Below are 26,225 nucleotides of genomic sequence, written 5' to 3'. Positions count from 1 at the left end.
TTTTTTTTCAACGATTTTTATTTTGGATTGAAGTCAAACTACTATATGGGTTAGAAAACACTATTAGGCTTTAATCTGAAAATTTTTATATAAAAATGTCATATAAAATTGAATAATAAATAATTTAATAAATGTTTATTTTTAAATTGATTTATTTATTTTACAAGTCAGCACATCACGATTCCAGACAAAGATAATAACGTTAAAAAAATTCAACATCTGATATCACAATCATTTTTTTTCCATTATCGTAAATACTCTTGAGGAAGCATCGACAACAATTGACAACTATTCATACGCAATCTTACTTTTGAATCCTCCGAGGTGCGTTTGTGCGGATCCCGTTGCTGTTCACAGAGAAGACGAGAGAACATGTTAACATCTTCCTCACGATAGACTCGTTTCAAATCGCCAGCGGTGACGCCGAGCGGGAATGCGGGTTCCCCTTTGAAGGCGTGCAGCCAAAGTAAACACAAAGCACTTAGCTCAGGTCGTAAAAAGGCGCAGACGACAGGGGTCTTCTGTGGGGCCGGCGCGCAAAATGGCCGCCGCTGCACGGAAGCGACAACCACACCTACCCCTCCGGCTCGCAGGAGCTTCCGTCGAAATTCTTCGGTGGGATTGTTGAAGGTGAGCTTCTCGCAGCGAAGGTGATTGACGGGCGGGTGGCCCTCCAGGTGGAGGAAGAGGTCGTAGTCGAAGCGGACTTTCTTCGGCTCTTCCTGCGGTCGGTCCAGCGTGCAGATTGTGAGTTCGTTTGAGGAGCGCTCGAGCGGTGCGTGGCGTACCTTATTCCTGAAATAAACTTCGATGGGCAAGATGAAGCCGGCGTATCCCGACTCCTCCACTTTGTATGGTGGATCTTTGCAAACTAAAAAAAAAAAGGCAAAAAGGAGTTGAAACACACACAGTCCACAAAGCCAGTTCCTCACCGGGGCAAATTACCGGAAAGCCAAATTGTGCCAGACAGAACCAGCTGGAAAAGCTTCACCTCGCCAGTAATGGTGTAATGTGAAGCTCCCCCCATGGACTTTGAAGACAAACAACACTTGAGCTCAGGTGCACTTGGCTCAGAGGAGCATGTTTGTCAGCTTGCCTTCCCAGTGGACCAGCGTACGGAGAGAGGCCCACTCTTGTTGCCATCAATCGACACGCTTCTCATTTTGAAGCCCCCCCGAAATTGATGGCTGGACAAACCGAGGTCAACCTCCCCGCCGCAGCCCAACATCGCTGAGCAAATATTATGGGTTGGACTTAATTGTGTGTGTGCGGGGTCACGTTCAATGTCATACTGCTAAAAGAGCCCCATTCAATGTGTTGAGGAAACGGTGGCCACACTCTGGATGACTTTAGATTCAACACTGCTCTGACCATGAAAAATAGACAACGGGGGCCTTCTGTCTTGGACATTCTGTTACCATGATAAAATACGACTTTGGAGCCCGAATGCGTCGCAGTCGCTAATCGCTAACCTATGCTAAAGCGGTAGCGAGTCATAATCGTATCAACAGTACCGTAAATTCCGGACTATAAACCGCGACTTTTTACCAAAATTTGGAACCCTGCGGCTTATCGTCAGGTGCGGCTTATATAAGGATTTTTTTTCGTGATTTTTGTGATGACTTGATCACTTTTATACACTGCGGTATCTTGAAGAAAAAAAACAACAAGAAAAATACTATTTTGAAACACTACTATGGCTGCTGCTTATTCTGGCTGTGTCGCTTGTGACTATTATGAGCTTTAGTAGGAATGCACGCTAGGTGACCTGCGTCAAAGGGCTCTAAACCCTTCGTCACAGGCAATGTTGAGAAAGACATGTTAAAGTATGTTATAAAAACTTTTAAAAGGCTTTCTGTGAACGGTCTTTCTTTGTAAAAAAACGCGTGTGCACGTGCGGCTTATAAAAAACTAAAATATTCCCCAATTTTAGCTGGTGCGGCTTATAGTCCGGTGCGGCTTATAGTCCGGAATTTACGGTATTTGCATAAATAAATTAAACTATGAATGTACAATCAGTAGCACAGTAGTTGGTTGAGTTGTGACCTGCGAGATGACCTTTCCTTGCGGACGTCACCAAGCTATGCACAAGCTATGCTAATGTCATAAATAGATGAAAATAGGAGTGTGCTTGATTTGTAAAGAATCCAGAATGTATGACATGTTTGGTTTTTCAATTGCATTACAGAAAATAAAGACCCTTAGCACAATATTCTAATCTTCTGAGACAGTCCTGTATGTCAATCCGGCGTTGTTGCTGCTCATCCCAAGTCCAAGGTTCGCAAAAAATCTTTGACTCACACAGTGTAAATATGTCAAGGAAGGAGTATAGTATCTGCCGTTGTTGTTGCGATAAAGCCAATCAAAATGTCAGGGGCAGTCGAGTTGAGCAGTCACAAAGCGACCAGTGACCCGGAAGAGAAAATTAGCGCTCGTAGCATTTCTTCACTATCAAGTCTTGATGCCAATCACAGAACAATGCCAGTCACTCTGTATTTGGCCTTTCTCCATAGACTGACCGCTAATGAGGCTAGCTCGGACGTTGGCCTCAAGGGGGGGGGACGACGACGAAAAGAAGGACCCCTCCGTTTGCCCACTCAAATGCTCATTTCAAGGGTGGACGTCCGATAAATCATCCCAAAGGTGCTCGATCGGGGACACGGCTGGCGAATTCCAGATGTTTGATGGACTTTCGGACAATTTTCTTAATTTTTCTCCATCAAGTTCCGTGACTGGAGGTGCTTGGACGACGGCGGGTGGTGATTAGCGAGACGGCACGCTCCAACGAGCCCAGTGTTTTAAAAACAACCTGGCGCTCTGTTAGCTTAACAGCCCCGGCTGACCCGTATGACCTCGCGCTAATCAGGTAACGGCGGGACCGGACAACGCCAACGAAGGTCGAGATTAATCGGGCGAGATCAAACAGCCGGGGCACATCCGAGTTTGCGTTGTCGGTTGAGTTGCTCGGAAGAGGCGCGGCGGGCGGGCGGGTGGCCGGTCCGGTCCGGTCCGGTCGAGCGTTTGAAAAGCGGCGGCAGCTATCGGCGGAATTGCAAGACGACCCGACTCGGGTGACCTTTGAGCAGCTACAGTGTTTGACTTTGAACTTGAGGAATGGGCTAACTCCAAGACGACTTGAAAGGGTCCCCGAACGATACTAGGGCAAGTTGAATCTTCTTTTTTTTTTTTGGGGGGGGGGGGGGGGGCAATCGTTTGATGGCAAAAAGGAGCAAGAAAGACGACACAAAGCCCGCTCGTATCGGACGTGGGGAGGGACAGGATTTACGGCTCAGTTCCTGTTCTTGGGTGCTGGCGGCTGGCCCCAATTCCCCCCCCCCCCCCCCCCCCCCCGCACCTCCGCGGGCCTTTCATGCTCTCGGTCCGTAACTTTCATTGCTTGGGTTCTCTTTGTATTGGACCTCTCGCCTGAGAGTTTCTTTCTTTTTTGTGTGTGTGTGTGTAGACAGCAGTGGTGCGAGAAGATACGTTTTTGGTGCTCAAGTCGATTTTGGTAGCTTCTATTTGACTGAGCGCATTGCCTACATTTGAATAATGTCTGCACTTTCCATAACTTCCGTTCTCAATAAAGACTTGTTACTGTTTTTTTTTTTTTTAATGTCCACACTTAGCACGTCCAAAAGATGGACATGGAGAAAGGTTAAGGATAAATAAAAGATGACGCCTCGTCGATTTGAAATAACGTCTCGTTATGAACGAAGCGATGGAAATCCCAAACTTTTGATCTGATTCGTGTCGTCAAAATAATCGGCACGTCAAAAGATGATTCAAATCGTTGTAGCTCTTGAAGCTAGCTGAGTATTTGTACTTTTTTTTTTTTTTCCCGACATTTGGAAGACAGATCAAGAGGAACGCTTCCAAATATAAAACACACACACACGATAAAAAAGAGCAGACTGGCGAAGCTGCAACTCATTTGGATCTGGACGACGAGCATCTTGTGTACTTGCGCTCGCCACAACTAAAGGCGCCGGCGCAGCGACGGAGGCTAGCGAAACGTTCGGTGCCAGCGCTCGGCAGAGGCCCGAAGACAGCCAGGGGGCGAACATGTTGGACCAATCATGACGCCATCTCTCTGTCTGCGTGCGTGTATGTGTGTGTGTCCAAGTTGGGCAACAGAAGGCCTTTCTTCCAGGAATGGCGATAGTTTGGGCCGGCCATCGAGTCATTTTCCAAACTGGCCTGCTAGCTTTCAACGTACGGGTTGTCCCTCCGTCTTCCTCTTTTGAGCTAAGGGCATTAGGTCCAAGCTGTGGCGCCGAGGGGAGGGGGTAGGGGGGACAATACAAAAAAAAAAAACAAAAAAAAAAACCACACTGGGTCTTCCTTGGCTCCATGTGTGGAGGAGGCCTTGCCAATGGCTGTTCCCATGGAAACACCAGAGAACAGTTTGAGCTCATAATGAAGCAGCGGCATCTTTTTTTTTTTTTTTTTTGGGTCATTCTCAACGCATAAAAAGTGAAAGGCGGCATGGAGGAAGCGTCTGTTTAGACTCCGGCGTGGTGCTCGCCGGCTCGTAAACGCCGTCTCGGATCTCAACAAAAGACTTTGAATGGGGCCGGCAAGTGTGCCAGGCGGGCCGGGAGATTCCACCGCACCTCTAAATCTCTTCAGAATGGGATTAGCGCTACGCTTGAAGCCCCACACTTTCGGCAGAAATGAATTCTTCTCCAATGAGTGTGAAAGATCAACCCAGTGCGTAATTATTCGTATTAATATCTGGGGATGATTGTCAATAAATAGAAGAAATGGAGTATTTTATTTTTGAAAATGCCATTCAACAAGGTTTTTGGATGCTGATGGTAAGAAATTACGTTACCATCAATAAAGGTTACCGTAATTTTCGGACTATAAGCCGCACCGGAGTATAAATCGCACCAGCCATAAAATGCCCAAAAAAGTGAAAAAAAAAACATATATATGTATATAAGTCGCTCCTGAGTATAAGTCGCCCCCCCCACCCAAACTATGAAAATAAACGCGATTTATAGTCCGAAAATTACGGTATATCAATAGTCTGGCGTTGGCTGGTTTGTTTGACACCAGTCAGACATTTACAGTGAGCGGCAAACATCTGCAACACAAAGTATGAAAAGCAGCAGAGCTCACCTCGTTTTGGTTTGGGGAAACTCTCGTGCAAATGAAAGACAACTTTCTCCACAAAGTGCTGAATGTTGCTGTGCTCCGGTCCTCGGACGAACACCATCCAGTCGTGGGTGAAGCCTTCCACCGTGGGTTTCTTTCGGAATTGGGCGCGGTGGCCGAGTTCGAGTTTCACCTGAACGGCACCCTGCCATTTGAGATTGGGAGGTTGATTGATCATCCCTGGGTAAATCACGACTTATTCGTTCGTCGCAAAGTGTTTAATAATTTGCTCGACTGCCTGAAAGCGTTTTTGTTTCTTTAAATCGACACTGACTTTCGAAACACTCACCACATCAGCGATGGGGTTACGAACAAGTTGTAAACATCCCAAAGAGTCAATTTCCACGCTGGTAACATATCACGGCAACATTTTCTCTATTTTTTAAACAACAGATACGGTGGTTGGATTGAGCAGGTGTCCCTAATAAAGTGGCCGGCACACCAGAACGAATATTTGACTTGAGAACAAGAGTACGTTCCAAATCACTGACAAGTCTGTACAGTGGGAAAACTCTACATTGAGAAAATAACATTAAATAATAATAAAGGGGAGTAACGAGGACTATTCAATACAGTTACAGCATTTTGTAGATGACTTGTGATTATCACGGAATACAACTTGATCATTAAATGCACTTAGATTTCAGGGCAAAATGTTTTAGTATACTTTAAAGGCCTTTAAAAGAGAAAAAAGAAAGATAGCGGTACGTCCAGGCTAAAGCTAGCGTGCAGGTCAAATCCTTTTGATGGAGTGCAAAGCACCGACTCCTCGGGTGTGACATTCCCAGCCACTGCCTTCATTGAGATGGGCGAAGCAGCATCGAGCCCTCCGAAATGGCTACTCACCGAGTTGGCCATTCCTGAGGCGCCCCGTTACTGAGTTTTCATGGAGACGGAGTTGGGAAAGCAAGTGCAGGTAAGTCCAATTGGCGTGTGGCGGCGGACATTGTGGCCACTCTCTGCGTGTTCGGCTCCAAGTCACATTCAAGACTTTCCCAAGACTCGCCGGCAGTCAAGACAGCAGGTATCAAGACAAAAGGTCCGGTAGAGATTTTCAAAATAAAGTCATACGCGGACCCTTACCCTTACTTTTCGTGCATTGAGCATGATTTATTTGATAGTGAGGAAAACAAATCTGGATTATATTTTCCCGTGTAAAATAAATCGTTGGTTGCCATACGATATATAGAAAAAATAAAACTGTCGACTTTTTTGTTTTGAATGCAATAGTGCATTCGTCTACCCGTGGTTTTATTGCTCAATCCCGCCACCTTGTTGACAGAGCGACAAAGCGCATGCGCGGCCCAATGTTTGAGAGCGCACGAGGGGAATAACCAATGGGAGAGCAGAAGGCAAGTTGCATCACGCTGCCTTCAAGCCCATCGGGAAAACCAGTAACACGCCGCGTTCTTGTTTTTTCTAACTAAATTAAACAATTATGTACAATCAACTCGTTCTAATATATAAATCTTTAAATATCTAAAATTGGGCATTACTGATATCCATTCAATAGCATCTACTTTAGCTACATGTATATATTTGTATTCTTATTATTTGAAAAGTCAACAAGTTTGGCCCTCGGTAATTGCCGTATGTCTACGCTCTGCCGAACCCGTACAAGAGGTAAAGTTTTTAAAAATGTCCAAGTAAAAAGTCTAATTTGGCTTTCAATGAGACGCTAACATCACTCAATTTACATACCTGATGCACAATAGTTATTATCCTGCACGACTTGACGGGCCGATTTGGATCGCGTCGCTCTCCGGTGTTGATGGGTTGCTATTATATATTAGCAGGTTAGCCTCAGAGTGGCTTATTACAGTGGCAACAGAGAAATATAAATATCCGCTTTAAAAATTTAAAATAAAATACTAATACTAAAGTCCAAACAGGTCGCAGTGTATTATGCTAAACTGCACTCTCAATTGATTTCACGTTAGATTTTAGTTAGCTTGAGAGAATCTTTTTTTTTTTTTTTTTAAGCGAGTCCATTGTTAAAACGTTTGCTTGTCAGCTTAATTTTATTCTACGCAAACGGCCAATGGAAGCGGTGCCTGGTAGAACATACAGTCCAGCTGAATTCGGCACTGGTCTAGGCATGTGTTCTAGTTTCGAACCATTTCAAATTGTTTATGCCCTTTTGTAGTTTGTAACCCTAAAACATCAGGAGGTTATTCTAACCCATTCCGGGCTGGTTTCTGTCAATGGATATTGAAAATCAACTGGAGAAATTGAAGATCGATTTTTGTTCTCATTTAGCAATAACAGGTTCAATAATATTGCTGTGGTGGACCATGACGTGGCACCTGAAAGGCCTCTCCGACCCCCGTATCGCGTTTGGCGTGTGCATAGCAAAGCCTGGTTGGTGTCCTTTCAAAAGCTCTGTTGGCTCAACAAGTACTGCAGCATTGTCCTCCCCATCTGTCGCTAATGCAGACCTTTGCAGTTGCAGGTCCATATTGTTCAGCACGATATGCGACAGAAACCCGCCGGGAACGCGTCGATCCGCTTTTAGTCGAGTTGGAAATCCAAAACACCGTGTTTGTGATAGCACAACGAATCCTAAGCTTCATCGATTTTTGAAATGACAGTAGGGGAAGACATCCTCAAAATGTGTGTGGTTCTTTTATTGCGAGGGTGAGCAGCAGCAGGTGCAGCGGACTTACCTGCTCATGTCGCTTGGCGATGAAGGCCGGCGAGCTGCTGTTGGACAGTAGAGCACACTGGCTTATCACATAGATAACAGTTTGGGGGGGGGAAGGGTTGGGTTGGGTTGGGTTGTTTTGGGCGGGTGCTGGCTTTAGGCCTGTGGTCATGTTAAACCGTTATAGCGACTTACTTGCCAAAACATTTTCAGCCTCGAATTCCTCTACCGTTGAGAGTCAAGTCAAGTCTGGTGAGATGAGCGAACGTGGGCCCGCTATTCTGCTGACATGACAATAATGTACCGTATTTTCCGGACTATAAGACGCACCATTAATGCATCATGTCAGATTTTGAATCCAAATCAAATCATTCTCCATTTTATCTTTTTTATTTCAACTTCAGATGCAACAAATGACTTTATAATCACAAAATAATGATCCATAGACTTTTTGATTCATGATTCCTAGTCTTCAGCGGGCCACTTATGATTGATTTCATGACACAACGCTTCGGGCCAGTTCATTGATTGAAATTGAGGAATTTGGTCCATATATAAGGCGCACCGGACTATAAGGCGCACTGTCGACTTTTGAGAAAATTTTAGGTTTTTAGGTGCGCCTTATAGTCCGGAAAATACGGTAACCGTGATTTATGTCGTTGCTTCGGGACGGGGATCGTCTTTCAAAGGTTGTGTCCCTCCGAGCGCTGCCGTCTTCTGAATCTTTGTGCGAGGGCGACAGGTGGCCGCATCACTTGTCTTTCACAAGCTGACACCTGATACCTGTTTTTCATGGGAGGGCGGGGCCAATCCCCCCCCCCCCCCCCCCAACCGTGCTGAGAAGTATTGTGTTCCTTACTAAGTTCTGCTGCTTTCATAGGCACGATGGAGGCCTTGAAGGTGCGCCTTGACTTCCAGAGCCCCATCATTCAAGCCCAGGTGAGTGAAAGAAGAGCAAAGGTTGGAGATTAGTGGCCTAAATATGCTTCTCAGTTTATTTTTTCCCAAACATTTTTGGTCACGCTGCAAGATCCACAACATGTCTTCAGTGTTTTCTCACACACATGATGTTTCCCACCTCCAAATAGCTCAAGTTGGGTTTCTTCTTCTGACCATACTCCTTTTTTTCCCCCTGAACGTGATTTCAAGGCGAGAATAACAAGATGTTGAAAATTTTTTTTTGTAATTTTTATTTATTTATTTATTTAATGTATTTAGGAAGTTGGCCAAGTTCAAAAGTGAAAAGAGCACTTTTTTTCTTTAAGATGTTGGCCAATATTTTTTTATTTATGGATTTATTTATTTATTCATTCATGTACCGTAATTTTTGGACTATAAGTCGCGTTTTTTTTTTTTTCATAGTTTGGGTGGGGGGGACGACTTGTATACATACATATGTTTTTTTTTTCACTTTTTTTGGCATTTTATGGCTGGTGCGATTTATACTCCGGTGCGACTTATAGTCCGGAAATTACGGTATAATCTTTTCCTCCGCGGTGTAATGATCAACATGCAACTCTAGTACGATATTTTTAAAAATTTTTTTTTTGCAGGCGGTGAGAAGGCTCGTTGCTGCCGTGCTGAAAGAGAAAGGTCCGAATGGACAAATCAGCCTGTCTTGCACCCAGGTGAATGTCGTGGAAGATATTTTTCGTATTATCCTACATTTGTGCCACCCGCCCGCCCGCAAGTGCTCAAACTGGCGGTGTCCCATCAGGGCTCGGCGCTGGAGACGCTATGGGAGCGCTGCTGCGGCGAGCGCGCCGCCGTGCGCTCGGCCTGCTGCCACGCCGTCGTGCTTCTGGTGGAGCAAGGCCACGCCGACCTACGCCACGTCCTCAACGGCGTCCTCAACCTGCTGCCTTCCGCACGGTACGCCGTCTCATCCGCATTTTGCTTCCGCTTTTTGACCGGACCCGTCCCCAGGAACGCTCAGGGCTTGGTGAAAGTCGTGGCCGAGCTGCTACGGATCCAGACGGAGCGCCGAGACCCGGACGTGAGCTTCGGATGTCCTTACGGGATCAGGTCAGTGGAGGGGGCCCCAACCGAGTCTCCGTTTTCGATTGACTCGCCTTGTCTATTTGAGATATTACAATTAGGTGGATGATCTGAAATATTTACCCCGTCTATCTGAAACCAGAAAAGCGCCAAATATGTTTGACAAGGCCACAGCTTCTTTTTCCCGTCCGTCCTCAAGCTGCTCACAAAAAGTCCGAATGGCTTTGTGCTTGCCTTCCTTTCTTTCTCCTCTCATCTTTTTTCAGGCGCTCGCTCACAATCTTTCCACTCCCTTTGTCCTCTTCTGTCGCCTTCATTCCCTCGGCGCTCTCCGCATCGGTCCGCCTCCCCGGCGGGAAGATGAATATGTTCCGGCGTCTCGGGCCGCCGTCGGGGCCTCGGATTCGCGGAGGACGCACGCTGGCGGCCATTGTTAAGCGGCCGCTCGCCGCTGTCCTGCGAAATCTGAAAAGTCGAAATCTGGAGCCGCATCCCAAAATAGTCTTAATCCATCTGGTCGACCCCTGCTGAGGGACGCTGCGGTGAAATCTTCATCAGAGCGTTTGAGTCTTAACTCGTTCAGTGCCACGGACGGTTAGAGACGTCAAAGATGTACCGGGTCGGCAGTGAATGAGTTCAGGGAAGCAAAGTGGGAGGGAAATGCGTATTATGGATTTTTTTTCCCTTCCATTTTGCTGCTTCCTGAACGATTGCGAAGGGTGCGAGAGGCTGATGGATGAGAGTTGGCGGGCGGATGAGCGACGAGCGAGGACGTTTGAAGACGGTCACCAAGATGATTAGGAGCGCAAAGAAAAGAGAGGGGTCAGTCCGTCTGGGTCGCTGAACTTCCTTTTGTGTGGATTGATGGGACCCAGTTGAGTGGGCCCGCAAGGTGGGGGGAGGGGAGTGACCCTCGTGACCTCACCTTGGATTTGACTGCCAGTGTTTAGTCTGGACTTGATGGCTGTGGAAGTGGTGATTTATTTATTTTTTTATCACGTGGAAATTTCTGGACGTAACAACATTGTATGAAAAAAATATAATTATAAAGCTTCTGTCCTATCCTGTCCTTTTCCTCAGGAGTGATCCTCACCCATTCATTACAGCTTTGGAGAACCGCCCGGACTGCTGGACCGCCATTCTCGCCGAGGTCCATGACTTTGTCCAGCAGGCTGTTGACAGGCAAGCCCAAAATAAATTGACCCAATCTGAAATCTTGTTGACGGCGCCGACTCTGATGACGCAGAAACGAGCCCGCCTACGTGGCCATGCTGGTCCCCTTTCTACGCTACCTCTACTGCCAACCCGAGAGGCGGACCGAGCACGGCTTCCTTCGCCAGGGTCTTCTGCGGACACTCCTCCCCGCAGGTGGGCTCGGCACGCGGGACGAGAGTTCGCCGCCGTCCGACAGCCTTCTCCGGTGCTTCTGCCGGCTGGTGCCGCACATGCCGGTGAGTCGGGGGCGACGTGCGGCTGACGGTTCTGAACGCTTTAGGCGATGTCAGAGGTCAAAGAAAGCCGGCTTCAAATATTCAAGGCTGTCGTCACGGCAGGTGGACGATGTGGAGGCGGCGCTGGAGCTGCAGTGGCTGATCAGCGCTTTGCTTCCCGCCTTGTCGGAGAAGCGCGAAGACGCCTGGACGAGCCAGAGAGTGCGTCTCCTGCTCCAGTTGCTCTGCGCGTGTCAGAGCTGCCTCAGCTTCGGCGGGGACTGTCGACCGCTCGTGGGCTTGATGACGGAGATCATCCCGACGTGTCGACAGGTCGGCCGGCCCGCTCGACTTGTCGTCATGTGCGCGATGTGACTTGGACGACAAATCATAGTGCTGCGTTTGTGTGTAGAAGCTGCCTTTGGATGAGATGCTCATGGCTGTTGCTTTGCTCCTGCTTGAGGCCCCCGCAGCGCAACAGAGCAGCCTGCTCAGTCTTGGTAAAAATCTGTAAAAAATATATACCGTAATTTTCGGACTATAAGTCGCGTTTTTTGTTTTTCAGAGTTTGGGGGGGGGGGGGTTGACTTATACTCAGGAGCGACTTATATACATATATATGGGTTTTTTTCACTTTTTTGGTCATTTTATGGCTGGTGCGACTTATACTCCGGTGCGACTTATAGTCCGAAAATTACGGTATATATTATTTTTATTTATTTATTTTATTTTAGGGATATATAAAATCATATACACTACCGTTCAAAAGTTTGGGGTAACAAAATTGTTTGGGTGACCCCAAACTTTTGAACGGTAGTGTATATATTTATTTAGATAATTATTTATAGATTATATATATAATCTTCTGTGTAATTTTTTTTATAATATATATGTATACTTATATTCATAGATTATATATAATCTTATACAAATATAATATATAATTTATAATATTTAATTTATAATATTTTATTATAATAATATTTACACTACCGTTCAAAAGTTTGGGGTCACCCAAACAATTTTGTGACCCCCAAACCTTTGAACGGTAGTGTATATAGTTGTGTTTTTTGCTCATTTCTACTTTATATATTTAAGGATTTATTTTTATAGATTTTTTTTCCCTTTTATACGTATATTAAAAAGAAAATTCAATAAAAATAAATCCTTTAATGTGATACACACACACACTCTGAAGTAGTATTTTTTTGCTCATTTCCATAACCTTCTGTCCACTTTCAAGCACTAACTTTAGCTCCCGAGCACACCACCGAGCCCTCCCACTGGTTGAGTCCGGTCCTGGTTCTCCCCGTGCTGCAGCTCCTGTCCTGCTCAGATGTCACCGAGGCGCTCGCAGAGCGCCACACGCACAAGCTCAACCAGAAGCTGGCTCAGAGCGTGTTACGCAGCGTCACCAGGGAAACCGCTCAACTCCAACAGGTAACTTGGAGCGTAACATAATGAGTCTCCATTCTGAGATGAAGATGACCCTCTTCTTCTTGCCAGTCTCCTCTACCGGAGAAGCTTCTTCTCACCCCCTGGTTCAGCGAGCTGAGAGCGGCCGTGTCCACGCTCCGCCGAGCGGTGGAGAACCCTTCGGCAGCCGTCGATTGGCTCCTTTCGCTCACCTCGGCTCTGTCGTCAAGCCAGCAGCACCTGCCCAGCTCCCTCGCTCTCACGGTCGCCCACCTTCTCCTCCTCACGGGCCAGGACCAGGTCTGCCGCTTGGCTTTGGATGCCGTACGGGCCGTCGCAGCCGCTGACCCCCGCCAGGTGAGTGACATCCTTTGACGAGACTTTCCTGTTTGGGTTTGAAATTCTGCCTTTTCAAAATGGCCGCCTTTCTGTTGTTGTTTTTTTGGGTCGTTTGTGTAAACTCGGTGGCCTCCAAATGAAGCTCCTCACCTCAATATCATATTCAAGCATGAATATTCATATTTTTGCTCTGTCCGAAACCTATATCGATGCAAAATATTAAAATAATTAAAAAAGTTGACATTTTAAAAAAATTAGACCATTGTCAGGGTTTAAATCAGTCAGTTCTTTTGTTGATGAAAAGAAATATAAAATTGGACTTTAATTTTATTTTATTTTTTTATCCCCAGCCTATCCAAAAACAAACCCTTGGTAACAAAGAGCTGAAAAAAATGAAAAGAAGCTGCCTCTGAAGAAAAAAAAAAAAATCTATTAAACGTGCGAATATAAAAAGTGTCTTCTGAGAAACTCACTTTAGCCGTCACTTTTAAACCCCCCAAGACAGGGAAGCTATTTTAGCTTCTCAATTTAGCTCACCGATAACGGCTCAATTTGTCATTACGCTTGGTGTTAGTCAGGCGTTAAATTGAGAAAGTCAAAATAAACTCAAAGCTTTGGCGACATGGGGAAAAAAAAAACATGTTAGCACTGCTTCGCGTTAGCTAGCAGAGTGTAAAGTGGCTAATGTGTGAATACAACAAACTTGACAGACACAAGCCAAGTGATGGCGTGACTCCAATTGTTGTTAGCACACCTAGCTAGCCTAATGTGTGAATACAGCAAACTTGACATACACGAGCCAAGTGATAACGTGACTCCAATTGTTGTTAGCACAGCTAGCTAGGCTAATGTGTGAATACAGCAAACTTGACATACACAAGCCAAGTGATGACGTGACTCCAATTGTTGTTAGCACAGCTAGCTAGGCTAATGTGTGAATACAGCAAACTTGACATACACGAGCCAAGTGATGACGTGACTCCAATTGTTGTTAGCACAGCTAGCTAGGCTAATGTGTGAATACAGCAAACTTGACATACACGAGCCAAGTGATGACGTGACTCCAATTGTTGTTAGCACAGCTAGCTAGGCTAATGTGTGAATACAGCAAACTTGACATACACAAGCCAAGTGATGGTTTCTCGCTTTCTGCTGCTACCAAATGAATTTTCAACCCAATGTCAAATTCTGGTTCCGCTCTTTGGAGCTCTTTGGCTACTTAAATGATGCACATTTTTTATGTTGAACTAAAAAAAAAAAGCTTTCTGTTGCTGACTGACATATCCCTCCGAGCCCTCGGGACTGCAACCTGAGTCTCCGCAACCCCCCCAGACAATGATGTGAAATAACAGGCGGTGCTCGTTAAGAGGATTCCCCCCGCTGTTCTAATTGCTCCCACAGTGCCACTTGCACCGGGGCGGCCATTTATGAAGTGGAAGACAAATTGGATTGAGCCCGAAAATTGTTGCTAGGGTAGCTAGCCCCTTTTGTTAAAAGACGGGAACAAAACGCACCGACCGACCGACGCGCTAAATCATCGCGCTCACCAACTGATGCGACGTTCCAGGTGCCATCCCTTCTTCCCGTGCTGCTGTTCAAGCTGGGCAAAGAAAAGGATCCGAGCGTGACGCGGGCTCTGCTCGAGTGCCTGCCGAACCTCGGCACCCACAAGGTAGCGTCGAGAAGACGGACCGTACATTTGTGCGGAAGGCTAAAAGTGTCTTTGCGTCGCAGCTCTGCGTCCCCACGGTGCTGCAGACCCTCGGCCTGCTCGCCAGCAACCTCAAACTCAAAGCAGCCGCCATGCGGCTCATGACGACGCTTTGGAAGAAGCAGGTGGGCCGCCTCGACCAACACTTGACATGATTTCACCGCCCTCAGCGTTATTGACCCGTCCTCGCCCCCGCCAGGACCGCGTCTACCCCGAGCTTCAGCGTCTGCTGGCTCAGCCGGACAACAGGGTGGTGATGGGGAGGGAAACCCAGTGGGAGCAAGTGTTGGCCCGAGCCGCCTGTCTTCGAGACATCTGCCGAGAAAGGTCTCATCGTCGTTAGCTGGAAAGTCTTTTGCTAGGTTGACTGTGTGTGTTGTGTTTGTGTTGCGCGCAGGCCTTACCAGCACGGAAGTGACATGTTGGCCGCCATCGCGTTGACTCTGAAGCAGTGCAGCAGAGCCGACCAGGTGACCCCTGCCGTGCTGGCCCTGCAGGGACTGCAGGAGCTGTGCCGTGCTGAGGTGGGCCCACGCAAAGCAAATGATTAGCTATGCAATTGGGATGGATAGAGGGATGGAATTGAAATATTTTGGTGTTCATGGTCTTCAAATGAGTGGCCATGTGCTGCGTTGTCTGCCATGCAGACTTTGGCCACCAAGGGGCGGTATGTTCCATACAGCCACACTGCACATATGGATTTGATTGAAAATGCAATTATCTTTTCAAGGTCTTCTTCCTGTGTATTTATACAAACACTAATAATAAATCAATTTTTATTACAATATGCGACACCGTATTTATTATATGTAAACATCTGGCGGAACACCCGTGCATAAAAACGGCAAATGGCAGCACTCAAGAACAAAATACTCCACTACCTTTGCGATTTGTTATGGAATTCACTGCCGCCACCTAGCGGTGGAGTGCCTGAACTCTCGTATGTCCACATTTTTGTTCGTTTGGCCACTTTGGACTGAAAACTATACGAGTTTCTAATTCAGACGTCCTGGCAAGAAAATATTCTAGCAATGAATTAAATTTTTCACAAAAGACCTGTCGTGTTTTTCAATTGGTTTTGCAGGTAGTGGACATCGTGTCTACATGGAGAACTCTTGGACCGGACCTGAGATGCGACTCTCGTCCACTGATGGTCAAGGCGGTTTCTCAGCTTCTGGCTCTGGTTCCCCAACTCGCCGTCAAATCTGAAGAATATGAGGTGAATACTTCAGTCAAATAATTGTCAAGCTATTACAGTCAGCCCCCTGCGCATTTCAAAAATACCGTAATTTTCGGACTGTAAGTCGCGGTTTTTTTTTCATAGTTTGGGTGGGGGGGGCGACTTATACTCAGGAGCGACTTATATACATATATATGGTGTTTTTTTTCACTTTTTTGGGAATTTTATGGCTGGTGCGACTTATACTCCGGTGCGACTTATAGTCCGAAAATTACGGTATATATATATATTTTTTTTCTTTATTTTTCTCACTTTTTATGATTATTTTTAATAGAAACTAAAGGATGAAGCGGTCAGCTTTCTCTGGCATTATGCTGTCAACAAGGTCTGTGTAAGAAACACCCGTGCACAATCTGATATTGTGACAGGTGCCTCTTTGAGCCCATTTTGTTTTGTTGGTGGGGGCGGGGCAACAGGATCCAGATGTAGCCAGCTGTGGTTTCCGGGCCTTGGCTGACTTCCCCGAAGCGAGTCACACCATCAATCATCTCCCCGAGGCAGTAAGTTGAAATTCAGCTCAGTTTTCTCATGCCGATCCACAATGGAAGGGACGCGCGTTCATTTCCACCATGTGCGTCGTAGGCCAGGCCCGTAGCGCCGCCGCCGCCTGAGCAGAAAGACGAGGACGAGGAGCAAGCGGGGAAGGACGAAGAGGGAGACCTCTCAGTCACGGGCTCGTCATATGTCAAGTTGCTGACTCTCACCCCCTCGCCTGCTTTACCAGGTCAATGACATCACAGCGTGTCTCTTAGTTGGATCGAAAAATGTACCGTAAATTTCGGACTATAAGCCGTGGCTTTTTTTCGCAAATTTTGAACCCGAAATCACGAGCGCGGCTTATAGTCTGGTGCGGCTTATAGTCCGGAAATTACGGTAATGTGCTACAGCGCCCTCTAGTGGCACCCGAAAGAATCATTCTCCTCTCTGATAAGCAAAGTGTTGCAAATGACTGAACGTGTGTCACACAGCCTTGGAGCATTTCCTGACATCGCTGGTCAAGCAAGAGATGAGCCAGATGCCGAGGGGCGTGTATTTTTCCGCCCTGCGGGGAGGCAGTTCGCGTTCGGACCAGGGCAAAACCCTGGCGGGGATCCCGGCCTTCATGCTCAAGTCCTACGAGAAGAACAAGCAGCCGGGCCTCAAGGCAGGACTGGCGGGTGAGTGTTGGCAAGTTTTAGCAAATGCGTCCGTCCGTCCGTCACATGTTCCTCGTTGCAGCCGGCCTGCTGCTTTGCCACGAGCTTCCGCAGCAGACGGATCGGGAGGGCCGACCCATCGTGCGCTTCCTCCTCAGCCGCAGCCGAAGCTACCAGCAAACCATGAGCGCCCTCATTCACGAAGTACTCGCGTCTCTGCTGCTTTCTGACCAAAGGGGGGGCGGAGTCTATCTGACATTTGGCTACGGTCCATCCGCAGGTGAACATTCAGCCGTCCGAATGGCACCGCTCGCTGCTCCTCCCTCAGGCGTGGCGCACTTTCATGAACGGCACCTTCCACGCAGTCCTCGAGGTTGCTTCTTCTAACATTCGGTTTTCGGGTAGAAGATACAATTTGCACGCACTCAAAATTTTTTTGCGCCCAGGGCCGACGCGCCGATCTGGAAATGCAACGGCGCAAAAGCGACCAAGAGGACCGAGAAGAACTGCGCTACAAGCAACACTGCGCCTGGCTGTGGTGAGCTTCTCATTCATCTTCACACCATCTTCATCAGCTGCCACCGACTCTCGCTGTCCACAGGACCAGAGACCACCTGACGGATTCAATCCGAGCCGCGACCAAGTGAGTAAAGGCCAAGGAGGCGCCGCTACCTTTTCCGAGGCTAACCCGCGTCTGTGCTACGCGGCGTTCAGGGACAGTCCCGTTGTTCAGGGAAATTCCGTACTGGCTCTGAGCGCGCTGGCTGCCGTGCTGGCTAAATACGAGCGCAACCTGCCCGCCGACAGCGACTCCGGCCTCACGGTAAGGCGTGGGATGTCTGATTCCGAGGCGAGACCGCGTGTCCAAGGCCTTTACCTCCTTTCAGGCTGGACCCGAGTTTGTGCCCACCAGCAGCTGGTTGGCAAGGCTGCTCGACACCCTGCTCAGCATCATCAGCAGTAGCTACAAGGCCAGCGGGCAAGTCTTTCCGTGGTACCTGCATGTAAGTCGCGAGGTCTGTTCATTGTGAACGAAGTTAGAAGAGGGTGTGCGCACTTGTGCAACCACATCATCGGAGTTGTTTTTAGTGCCGCTGTCATTCGTTTGAGTTGTTGGGTGCTTTGGAGAGAGAGTTTTGCCATGATTGAACTTGCTCTCATTTTTCATATTGCAAAAAGTTGCCATGAGGTCAGGGGTGCGACGACTTTCGCTTGCTCTCGTCCTCAGCGCTCTTATTCGGGCGAGAACACGGCGAGTGGCATCGCTCGCTCCTGCGCCAGCTTAGCGCTGTCCCTGCTGGTGCCGGTGCTGGTTTGGTGGCATCAAGACAGTCTGAGGCAGGTGTTGTCGGCGCTGCGGGCCGGCCTGCCCGAGTCGCCCGCCGAAGACGACTCCCAGGCCGTTCGCTTCCACTCCGGCCTGGCCCTCGGCATGGTGCTGTCCGGCTTGCATCAGCAGCGCCTCGGGTATTTTTGGAAGAATTTTTGCCGCTTGGTGGCCACGCTGGGGAATCAGCTCGCTTCTTTTTTTTCCACCTCCTCCAGCGACGTCACTCCTCAGAAGGACGCCGAGCTCCTCCTCGACGCTCTCTCGGCGCTGGAAGCTTGCGCTTTCGACACCCGGGCGGAATACAAGTGAGTCCGCCGTGGAGGGACGTCGCCGAGCGGACTCATTTTTTTCTCCCCCTTCTTCAGTACGGGCTGCGTGTTGGGTCTGGCGCTGGTGCTTTCTGCGCTCTGCAACGGTGGGCAGACCCAGCAGCACGGCCGGGTCACTCAAACGCTGGACAAGCTGCTGAGTGCCCTGCAGGACAGCGGCGGACAGGACAGGCGCATGATGCAAGAGGTACGAAGAGAAGAAAAGGAGTAGTGGAACGATAAGTAACACTGTACGATTTACGCCGTTGGTTAAAAAGAGTGGAAATATGTACCGTAAATTCCGGACGATAAGCCGCACCGGACTATAAGCCGCACCGGCTAAAACGGGGGATATTTTAGTTTTTTTCTTATATAAGCCGCACGTGCCCACGCGTCTTTTTACAAGGCGTTCACAGAAAGCCTTTTTAAAGTTTTAATAACATACTTTAACACGTCTTTCTAAACACTGCCTGTGACAAAGGGTTTAGAGCCCTTTGACGCAGGTCACCTAGCGTGCATTCCTACTAAAGCTCATAATAGTCACAAGCAACACAGCCAGAATAAGCAGCAGTTTCAAAATAGTATTTTTGTTGTTGTTTTTTTCTTCAAGATACCGCAGTGTATAAAAGTGATCAAGTCATCACAAAAATCACGAAAAAAATCCTTATATAAGCCGCACCTGACTATAAGCCGCAGGGTTCCAAATTTTGGAAAAAAGTCGCGGCTTATAGTCCGGAATTTACGGTATGTTAAAAAAAAAAAAAACTTTACATTTATAGAGCCCATTTTTAGAAAAATGTATTTATTGGGTCTTTTTCCTCTCTCTTGCTCAATAGAAAAAAGTCGGCCAATGTTTGCACAAAAATGTGTTGTTGTTAAATATTAAAATACGACTTAAGCAAAAAAAGGGTAATAAAAAAATCATTGTAGGTATTTTTGGTTTAATCGTATTTTCCGGCATGAAAGTAATCGAGCCAGTAGTTCCATGAAAATAATAGCGTTGTAACATTTTGCACCAAACCAAAAAAATGGTGTGCAGGTTTTGGCCTACTCGGTGGCGTGCGTCAGCGTCTCGGCCTTCAGCGTCAGCCTCGTCGATGCCGCCAAGGCAGACCAGGCCGTGGCGACTCTGCGCACCTTGACCGAGGAGAGTCAGCAGGTCCAACGCAAATCCGATTCTGATGCAGCATTCTTTTCTGACATCCTTTCTTTTCCTTCCTTCTAGCTAATTCTCCTTCCTCCTCTCCTTCACCCTTCCTACCTTCCACCATTTCTCTTTCCAATCTTTTACGCATCCTTGTTTATTTCTCCTTCCTTCCTTCCTTCCTTCCTTCCTTCCTTCCTTCCTTCCTTCCTTCCTTCCTTCCTTCCTTCCATCCTTCCATCCTTCCATCCTTCCTTCCATCCTCCGTCCCTCCCTCCCTTCCTTCCTTCCTTCCTTCCTTCCTTCCTTCCTTCCTCGCTCCCTCCCTTCCTGCCTCCATCCTTCATTCCTCCCTCCCTCCCTCCCTGCCTCCCTCCCTCCCTCCCTCGTGTCTGTCTGCGCCGCCACGCTCCTAAGATGTCTTTTCTATTGTTCAGACTCCCGGCTTCTCCATGGCACTGGGCCTGGCGGTCCACGGCCTGTCCCTGTGCGGCCACGGCAAAGCCGAGGACCTCCAACCTCGACTCCTGGCTGCCTGGGTTAAGATTTTACTGGCAGAGGTGCGACATTTGTTTTTTTGTTGCTGTTGTTGTGTGCAAGCGGTGCTGGAACACGTTGGTTGTTTTCAGGGTTGTCCCACCATGCAGCGGCTGGCTGCCGTTAACGGACTGGTGGCTTTGGTGGGATCGGAGAGTTACCTCATTCAGGTGAAGAGCCTGCCTTCGGCTCCGTTTGCTTTTCTTTGCATTCCTTTCGTCGAGCGTGCGTTTGTCTCCGTTCCGCAGCTCAAGAGCGAACTGGAGCCTTCGTCCAATCAGCAGAGCCGACTCAACGAGGTCATCCGGGCCGTTTCGCAGGTAACGCCGTCCTTCCTTGGCTTGTTTCCTTTCTTCTGTCCTTTCTTGATTCTTAAAAATTGGGCTTGTCAGATTGTGTCCTTCTCAGGAGCCATCGGCTTGCAGTCCAACTGCGCCTGCCTGCTGGGCCACTTGCATTTGTCGCACATGTTCAGCAGTCACAGTCACGTGGCAGGTAGCGAGCGAGCGAGCGAGCGGCACACGTCAAAGAGACGGTCGCAGAAAATACACGTGTGATCAAATGCATGTTGTGGTCCATCCATCCATCTATCCAGTGCCTCAGGATTTTAGTTACCTGACGGAGAAAAGCGTCATCAGGGCCGTGGTGGACTTGCTCACAGAGGCGGGAAAGAAAGGTTTGCTTCTTCTCTCATATCTTGCCAAAATGATTTGTGATAGAGGTTCAAGAATTGTTGAAAAAAAATGTGTTCACTTGATTGCAGCTCATCACACCAATTTTAGATTGCAACTGTTCATTTTAAAAAACATACTTTTCAATTATTTGACCATTTTATTGACATTAAATAAATGAACTGTTTGTTTTGGATATTTTTTCTACATTTTATTACTTGTATTATTTATTTGATGACTTTTAAAAACATACTTTTAAATTATTTGACCATTTTATTGACACTAAACAAATGAACTGTATTTTTTTGGAAATATTTTTATGATTCTTTATCTTTTACATTTTATTACTTGTATTATTTATTTTATGACTTTAAAAACATACTTTTAAATTATTTGACCATTTTATTGACACTAAACAAATGAACTGTATTTTTTTTAAAATATTTGTATGATTCTTTTTTTACATTTTATTACTTGTATTATTTATTTTATGACTTTAAAAACACACTTTTAAATTATTTGACCATTTTATTGAAACTAAACAAATGAACTGTATTTAAAAAAAAATATTTTTATGATTCTATTATTTGCTGACATTATTGCTCTGGATGCCCCAATCAAAATATTCAAAAGGTTGTGTCCTGGCAGGTCCTGAGTTTGCCCACCCGAGTGTGGTCCAAACCGCCCTGACGCCTCTGGCCTCAGTCGGAACGGGGGTCCAGTACCCGCCCGTCAACTGGAGCGCCATCTTGTCCCCTCTGATGAGACTCAGCTTTGGTAACGGCTCACTCGAAGGCCCAAAAATGGCCGCCTGATCCCAATTTGTTCCTGTCTTGACAGGTGAGGAGGTTCAGCATCAATGTGTGGCCTTGGCTGCAGCTCAAGCTCAGTTTTCCCAGAGTGCTTCGCTCTTCCTGGGCTCCTGGCTCAGCTCGCCTCTTGTGTACAGTCTGGGTGTAAGTGAGGAGACTTTTTTTTTTTTTTTTTCCGTGTCCATTTTTGCATTCTCCAAATTGTGTTGATCATTTAGTTCCAGACGAGGGCCCTTCTGTGCGAGAAGCTCTCCTGGTGGATGAAGCACGTCCCAGAGGACAAACTCCAGTTCTTCGTGGAGGCTCCGGGCCTGCAGAGCTTCTGGGAAGACCCGGAAGCGCAGCGTCTCTCCCTGCGTGGCTCTCTGCTGAGGGGTCTCGCCGAGGCCATGGCCGCGCCCAACCCGCCCGCCGCCTGCTGGACTCTTCTCTCCTCTGCCACCGAGAAGATCTTCAGCCTGCTGCCCGACCAGATAAAGGTACCAAGTTTGTCGCCTTCCAAAAATGACTTTGGAAATGTTTCATTTCGTGCTCGTCCTTTTATAGGACGGTGAGGTGGATTTTTATGTGGGCGTCGCCCAATGTTTGTCCGAGATGTCTGATACGGAGATCGACCGCATCGCGGGTGTGGCACAGGTACGGCGTGGGAGAAGTGAAGTGCTGTGAATCCTTTTCTAGCTCATGTTGTGACTTTGTACACACAGATGGAAAAAAGCTGCTTCGTCTTGGCTTACCTGGCATCCCGCGGGAGGATTCCGCTGCTGGCTCTGAACGACGTCATCGCCGGCGTGCTCCGCGGTCGGCCCAGCCACCGGGTGGGCTGGATCCTCCTGCAGACGTTCTATCAGTGTCGCCTGGCCGCCGGCATCAATACAGGTCCGATTACCGTAGTTTCCGGACTATAAGGCGCACCTTCAATGAACGGCCCATTTTAAAACTTTGTCCTTATATAAGGCGCACCGGACTATAAGGCGCACCATTAATGCATCATGTCAGATTTTTAATCCACCTCCATTTTATCTTTTTTTATTTCAACTTCCGATGCAACAAATGACTTTATAATCACAAGGTAATGATCCATAGTCTTTTTGATTCATGATTCATAGTCTTCAGCAGGCCACTTATGATTGATTCCATGACACAATGCTTCGGGCCAGTTTAAATTTTGGAATTTGGCGCACTGGAGTATAGGGCGCATTGTCGGCTTTTGAGAAAATTTTAGGTTGTTAGGTGCGCCTTATAGTCCGGAAAATACGGTACTTTTTTTTTTTTTGTCGTTGGCCGCTGGCACTAATACAGGCCCAACTACTTCATTGATTTAATTCATTTTGTTAATTGTCTTGAAGAAACTCGACAAAATGTGTGCTGTAAGTGTCATTTTTGTGTGGCAGGCGTTTCCAAGCGCATGGAGTGGCTGCTGGAGTTGATGGGACTCATCCGGAACATCGCCTACGGTTCCGCCACTGTCGCATGCGCGAACATCAAACTGGTGCGTAGGCTGCGTCGGCGTTTGCGAGTGCCTTGACAGGAGTCGGCGCTTATTTTGTGCAGGCCACAGACTTCCTGTTCCAAGTCTTTGCCGCCGCCGTCGTTTCCTGGGGCGACCACTCGGTGCCCCTGCTGTTGGGGATCCGGGCGCGCTGGTTCCCCTGGAGCCCGGCCTCCAAGCCCGCCGCCCTGACGCACGGCCTTTACGGCGCCGAGTCGCTGACGGAGGACGCCCTGCCGCGTTGCCTGCTGGCGCTGCCCCGCAGCTTACCCCCGCTTCTCCACAAGGAACCCTGGAACTGCCGCTCTCATAAGGTCAGAATCCTATCTGTCTTATCCTGGAGACGTTGCGTTTGACGTTGCCGTTTGCCAGTTCGTAGAGTGGCTTCTCGGCATGGTGGAGGGACCGGAACAAAGTCTGTCTGCGACGACAATCCACGCGGCTCGAGGTGAGAAAGCCCAGAGAATTGAATTTGAATTCAAATTCGAGCCTAAATTTCCACCAGGGGATCAATAAAGTATCTCTCTCTCTTTCTCTCTTTCACTCTCTTTCACTCTTTTTCTCTCTGTCTCTTTCTCTCTCTTTCTCTCTCTTTCTCTTTCTCTCTCTTTCTCTTTCTCTTTCTCTTTCTCTTTCTCTTTCTCTCTCTCTCTCTCTCTCTCTCTCGCTCTCGCTCTCTCTCTCTCTCTCTCTTTCTCTTTCTCTTTCTCTTTCCTCTTTCTCTTTCTCTCTCTCTCTCTCTCTCTCTCTCTCTCTCTCTCTCTCTCTCTCTCTCTCTCTCTCTCTCTCTCTCTCTCTCTCTCTCTCTCTCTCTCTCTCTCTCTCTCTCTCTCTCTCTCTCTCTCTCTCTCTCTCTCTCTCTCTCTCTCTCTCTCTCTCTCTCTCCTCTCTCTCTCTCTCTCTCTCTCTCTCTCATCTCTCTCTCTCTCCTCTCTCTCTCTCTCTCTCTCTCTCCTCTCTCTCTCTCTCTCTCTCTCTCTCTCTCTCTCTCTCTCTCTCTCTCTTCCTCTCTCTTCCTCTCTCTTCCTCTCTCTTCCTCTCTCTTCCTCTCTCTTCCTCTCTCTCTCTCTCTCTCTCTCTCTCTTCCTCTCTTCCTCTCTTCCTCTCTCTCTCTCTCTCTCTCTCTCTCTCTCTGTCTATGTATGTATGTAGCTAGCTAGCTAGCTAGCCAACTTTAGTCATCTAGCTCTCTTTTGTCATGATTTCAGCGGCTCTGTTGGCCTTGCGCTGCTCCCCCGAGTTCAAGAAGAAGTCGGTGTGGACCAGAGCGTACGGATGGTAATCTACGGCAAGCCATTTGAGCATTTTTTTCCCCCACGTCTTTAATAGTGCTTGGACCTCAAAATGGATCCCAAGGAAATGGAATCAATGCTCAAGTGACAAGGCAGCTTGAGATCCAGAAGCCAGGAGCACGTGCTGTTTTATTTTTTTCCGAGTCACTTCCTTTTCATCTTCTTGGCCCACCTCTCCAGCTGATGCCGCCTCTCCTTCAGCGACTGCCACACTGTGAGCGAAGCTCCTGAGGACACAAATTGCCTCGAATGACTCCCTCCCGCCTTTCACGGCCACGAAAGCGACGTCTTACCCAACGCGAGGAGCGGCAGCGAGACCACCAGGACAAGCGGCCGATGGACGGGCGCCGCCGCCGTTGCGTTCCCCGCCAACAACGATTCCTGCTCCATGTAACGCATCACCTGGTAAATCGTCACCCCTGTTGGGCAAAAAAAAAATGGTGTGAGGTTTCCACACCCGTCAGGCTGCTCCAAACTAAAATGTGTGAATTCTTGCATGATTTGAATTTTTGAATTTAATTTTTTCTTTAAAAAATAAATAAATAAAAAGTAATTAATTACAAAATTGATCGGACTGGATCACCTTCCGTGACGGCAGAGAGGACGTATACGGGGATCCACAGAGTGTAACGGGCCCACAGCATGGTGGCGGAGGGGGCGTCCATCACGCACATCACTTCGTGAGGGTACCTGGGCGCAAAACCGGACACGCTGAGGCCCGGCCCGGCCCGGATGGTTTCATGGCGTGCGAGCGGGCGGGCACCTGAGCAAGTCGGAGATGTTCCAGAAGAAGAGCTGCAGGCACACCACCGGTTTGCTCTGAACTTCGTCTAAGCGGATGAGCGTGAGCAGGAGGAGGTTCTTCTCCAAAACCTGGACACAACGTCAAGCTTCAGGCGCGCGTCAGCCAGGAAAACGATTGGCCGTACTTGGATGAGGCGCGGGAGCAGTCTGGCTTTCTCAATCCGGTCAGCAATGTGGAAAATCTCCAAGACGGAGAGCAACTGGCAGAAGCTCATGACCAAGCCGACGGAGTGAAACGTGTCTGCGAGGGCATCTGCAAAAACAGTTTGGGTCTTATGACCAAGCCGCTAAGGGCGAGCCAAATTTGCCCGACCTTGTCCGAAGGTGAGAAACCTGACGATCATGTTTGTCAGAATCCACGTGTGTCCACAGAACTGGAAGAGATTGTAGAAGAAAATGTAGGCATGGCTGAAGCTGAGCCTGGAGTAAAAAAAATAATAGTCACTCCCGACTGTAGAGCAAAAGGAGCAGCACGGTGTCGGTTGCGTTGGCGTAACATCATGATGCAATTCCATGTTACTTCGACTGTCACCCGTCTCTACTTATCGTGACCAAACGTGTCTGCCAATAAATCGTGCAAGCTCATCAATTGAATGTCGCTCACTTACATCGTCTCTTCAAAGTCGACTTTGTTTGCAGCCCCCTTCTAACGGCTGGTTTTTTTTTTTTTTTTTTTCTGGGCAGCAGCGGAAGCAGGAAAAGAGCTGCAATGTTTGCTCAGCTGCACTTCCTCAGGCTGATTAGCGCTCTTTGAATTGGAG

The 26,225-nt window shown here is 47.9% G+C and overlaps 3 protein-coding genes across 8 annotated transcripts in view; 1 reads left to right on the top strand and 2 right to left on the bottom strand.

The window, feature by feature from the left end:
- mllt3 (MLLT3 super elongation complex subunit) overlaps positions 1–6,995 on the bottom strand; it is a 14,567-nt gene extending 7,572 nt beyond the window's left edge. Inside the window, exons 1-5 of one of the 3 annotated variants that reach the window (XM_061280986.1) lie at positions 6,010–6,199; positions 5,128–5,308; positions 789–871; positions 579–722; positions 309–347 (exon numbers count right to left, since the gene is read on the bottom strand). In XM_061280986.1, the coding sequence (XP_061136970.1) occupies positions 309–347; positions 579–722; positions 789–871; positions 5,128–5,308; positions 6,010–6,021 (459 nt within the window). In that variant the 5' untranslated portion in view covers positions 6,022–6,199. Of the gene's footprint in view, positions 1–308; positions 348–578; positions 872–5,127; positions 5,309–6,009; positions 6,201–6,864 lie in introns of those variants that run through there. The other 2 variants (XM_061280992.1, XM_061280976.1) reach the window with 2 other exon arrangements.
- On the top strand, positions 6,538–25,229 carry focad (focadhesin). 2 transcript variants are annotated; one of them, XM_061280914.1, is made up of 44 exons: positions 6,538–6,786; positions 8,688–8,746; positions 9,361–9,435; positions 9,525–9,679; positions 9,734–9,832; positions 10,886–10,987; positions 11,052–11,256; positions 11,359–11,568; positions 11,648–11,735; positions 12,479–12,675; positions 12,742–13,008; positions 14,558–14,662; positions 14,725–14,826; positions 14,901–15,028; positions 15,099–15,225; positions 15,786–15,920; positions 16,216–16,266; positions 16,358–16,441; positions 16,524–16,665; positions 16,910–17,098; positions 17,160–17,281; positions 17,358–17,450; positions 17,524–17,615; positions 17,679–17,720; positions 17,792–17,900; positions 17,965–18,081; positions 18,306–18,544; positions 18,623–18,712; positions 18,773–18,923; positions 19,755–19,874; positions 20,297–20,419; positions 20,489–20,566; positions 20,645–20,716; positions 20,789–20,891; positions 20,992–21,072; positions 21,716–21,844; positions 21,908–22,023; positions 22,098–22,358; positions 22,426–22,515; positions 22,584–22,755; positions 23,271–23,368; positions 23,431–23,682; positions 23,741–23,816; positions 24,577–25,229. In XM_061280914.1, exons 1-44 carry the CDS (start codon positions 6,693–6,695, stop codon positions 24,648–24,650), a joined length of 5,514 nt encoding a protein of 1,837 aa, XP_061136898.1. In that variant the 5' UTR covers positions 6,538–6,692; the 3' UTR covers positions 24,651–25,229. The 2 variants fall into 2 exon arrangements, with proteins under 2 accessions (XP_061136898.1, XP_061136907.1); XM_061280923.1 differs by lacking the exon at positions 6,538–6,786 and adding an exon at positions 6,819–6,959.
- hacd4 (3-hydroxyacyl-CoA dehydratase 4) lies at positions 24,688–26,225 on the bottom strand. 3 transcript variants are annotated; one of them, XM_061281091.1, is made up of 7 exons: positions 26,073–26,225; positions 25,778–25,884; positions 25,590–25,717; positions 25,424–25,533; positions 25,222–25,350; positions 24,954–25,079; positions 24,688–24,887 (listed from the first exon to the last, which is right to left on the bottom strand). In XM_061281091.1, coding segments are annotated over exons 1-7 (756 nt in total). In that variant the 5' UTR covers positions 26,075–26,225; the 3' UTR covers positions 24,688–24,733. The 3 variants fall into 3 exon arrangements, with proteins under 3 accessions (XP_061137075.1, XP_061137080.1, XP_061137089.1); XM_061281096.1 differs by having other exon boundaries at positions 25,778–25,838; positions 26,073–26,211; XM_061281105.1 differs by having other exon boundaries at positions 24,758–24,887; positions 25,244–25,350; positions 26,073–26,224.

This window comes from Syngnathus typhle, linkage group LG1 (assembly GCF_033458585.1).
Source record: "Syngnathus typhle isolate RoL2023-S1 ecotype Sweden linkage group LG1, RoL_Styp_1.0, whole genome shotgun sequence".
Classification (NCBI taxonomy): Eukaryota; Metazoa; Chordata; class Actinopteri; order Syngnathiformes; family Syngnathidae; genus Syngnathus; species Syngnathus typhle.
Note: the sequence above shows the minus strand (reverse complement) of the source record. Positions and strands in the feature narration are given on the sequence as shown.

What these genes read in the sequence shown, in the direction of transcription:
- focad (XM_061280914.1), top strand. Translation starts at nt 6,693, where the DNA reads ATGTATATATTTGTATTCTTATTATTTGAAAAGTCAACAAGTTTGGCC. An exon ending in GACACCCGGGCGGAATACAA is followed by an intron (nt 18,713 to 18,772) that starts GTGAGTCCGCCG and finishes CCCCTTCTTCAG; the next exon opens with TACGGGCTGCGTGTTGGGTC. An exon ending in CACAGAGGCGGGAAAGAAAG is followed by an intron (nt 21,073 to 21,715) that starts GTTTGCTTCTTC and finishes GTGTCCTGGCAG; the next exon opens with GTCCTGAGTTTGCCCACCCG.
- hacd4 (XM_061281091.1), bottom strand. An exon ending in AACATCTCCGACTTGCTCAG is followed by an intron (nt 25,351 to 25,423) that starts GTGCCCGCCCGC and finishes TTTTGCGCCCAG; the next exon opens with GTACCCTCACGAAGTGATGT. An exon ending in GCTGCCGCTCCTCGCGTTGG is followed by an intron (nt 24,888 to 24,953) that starts GTAAGACGTCGC and finishes TTGTGTCCTCAG; the next exon opens with GAGCTTCGCTCACAGTGTGG.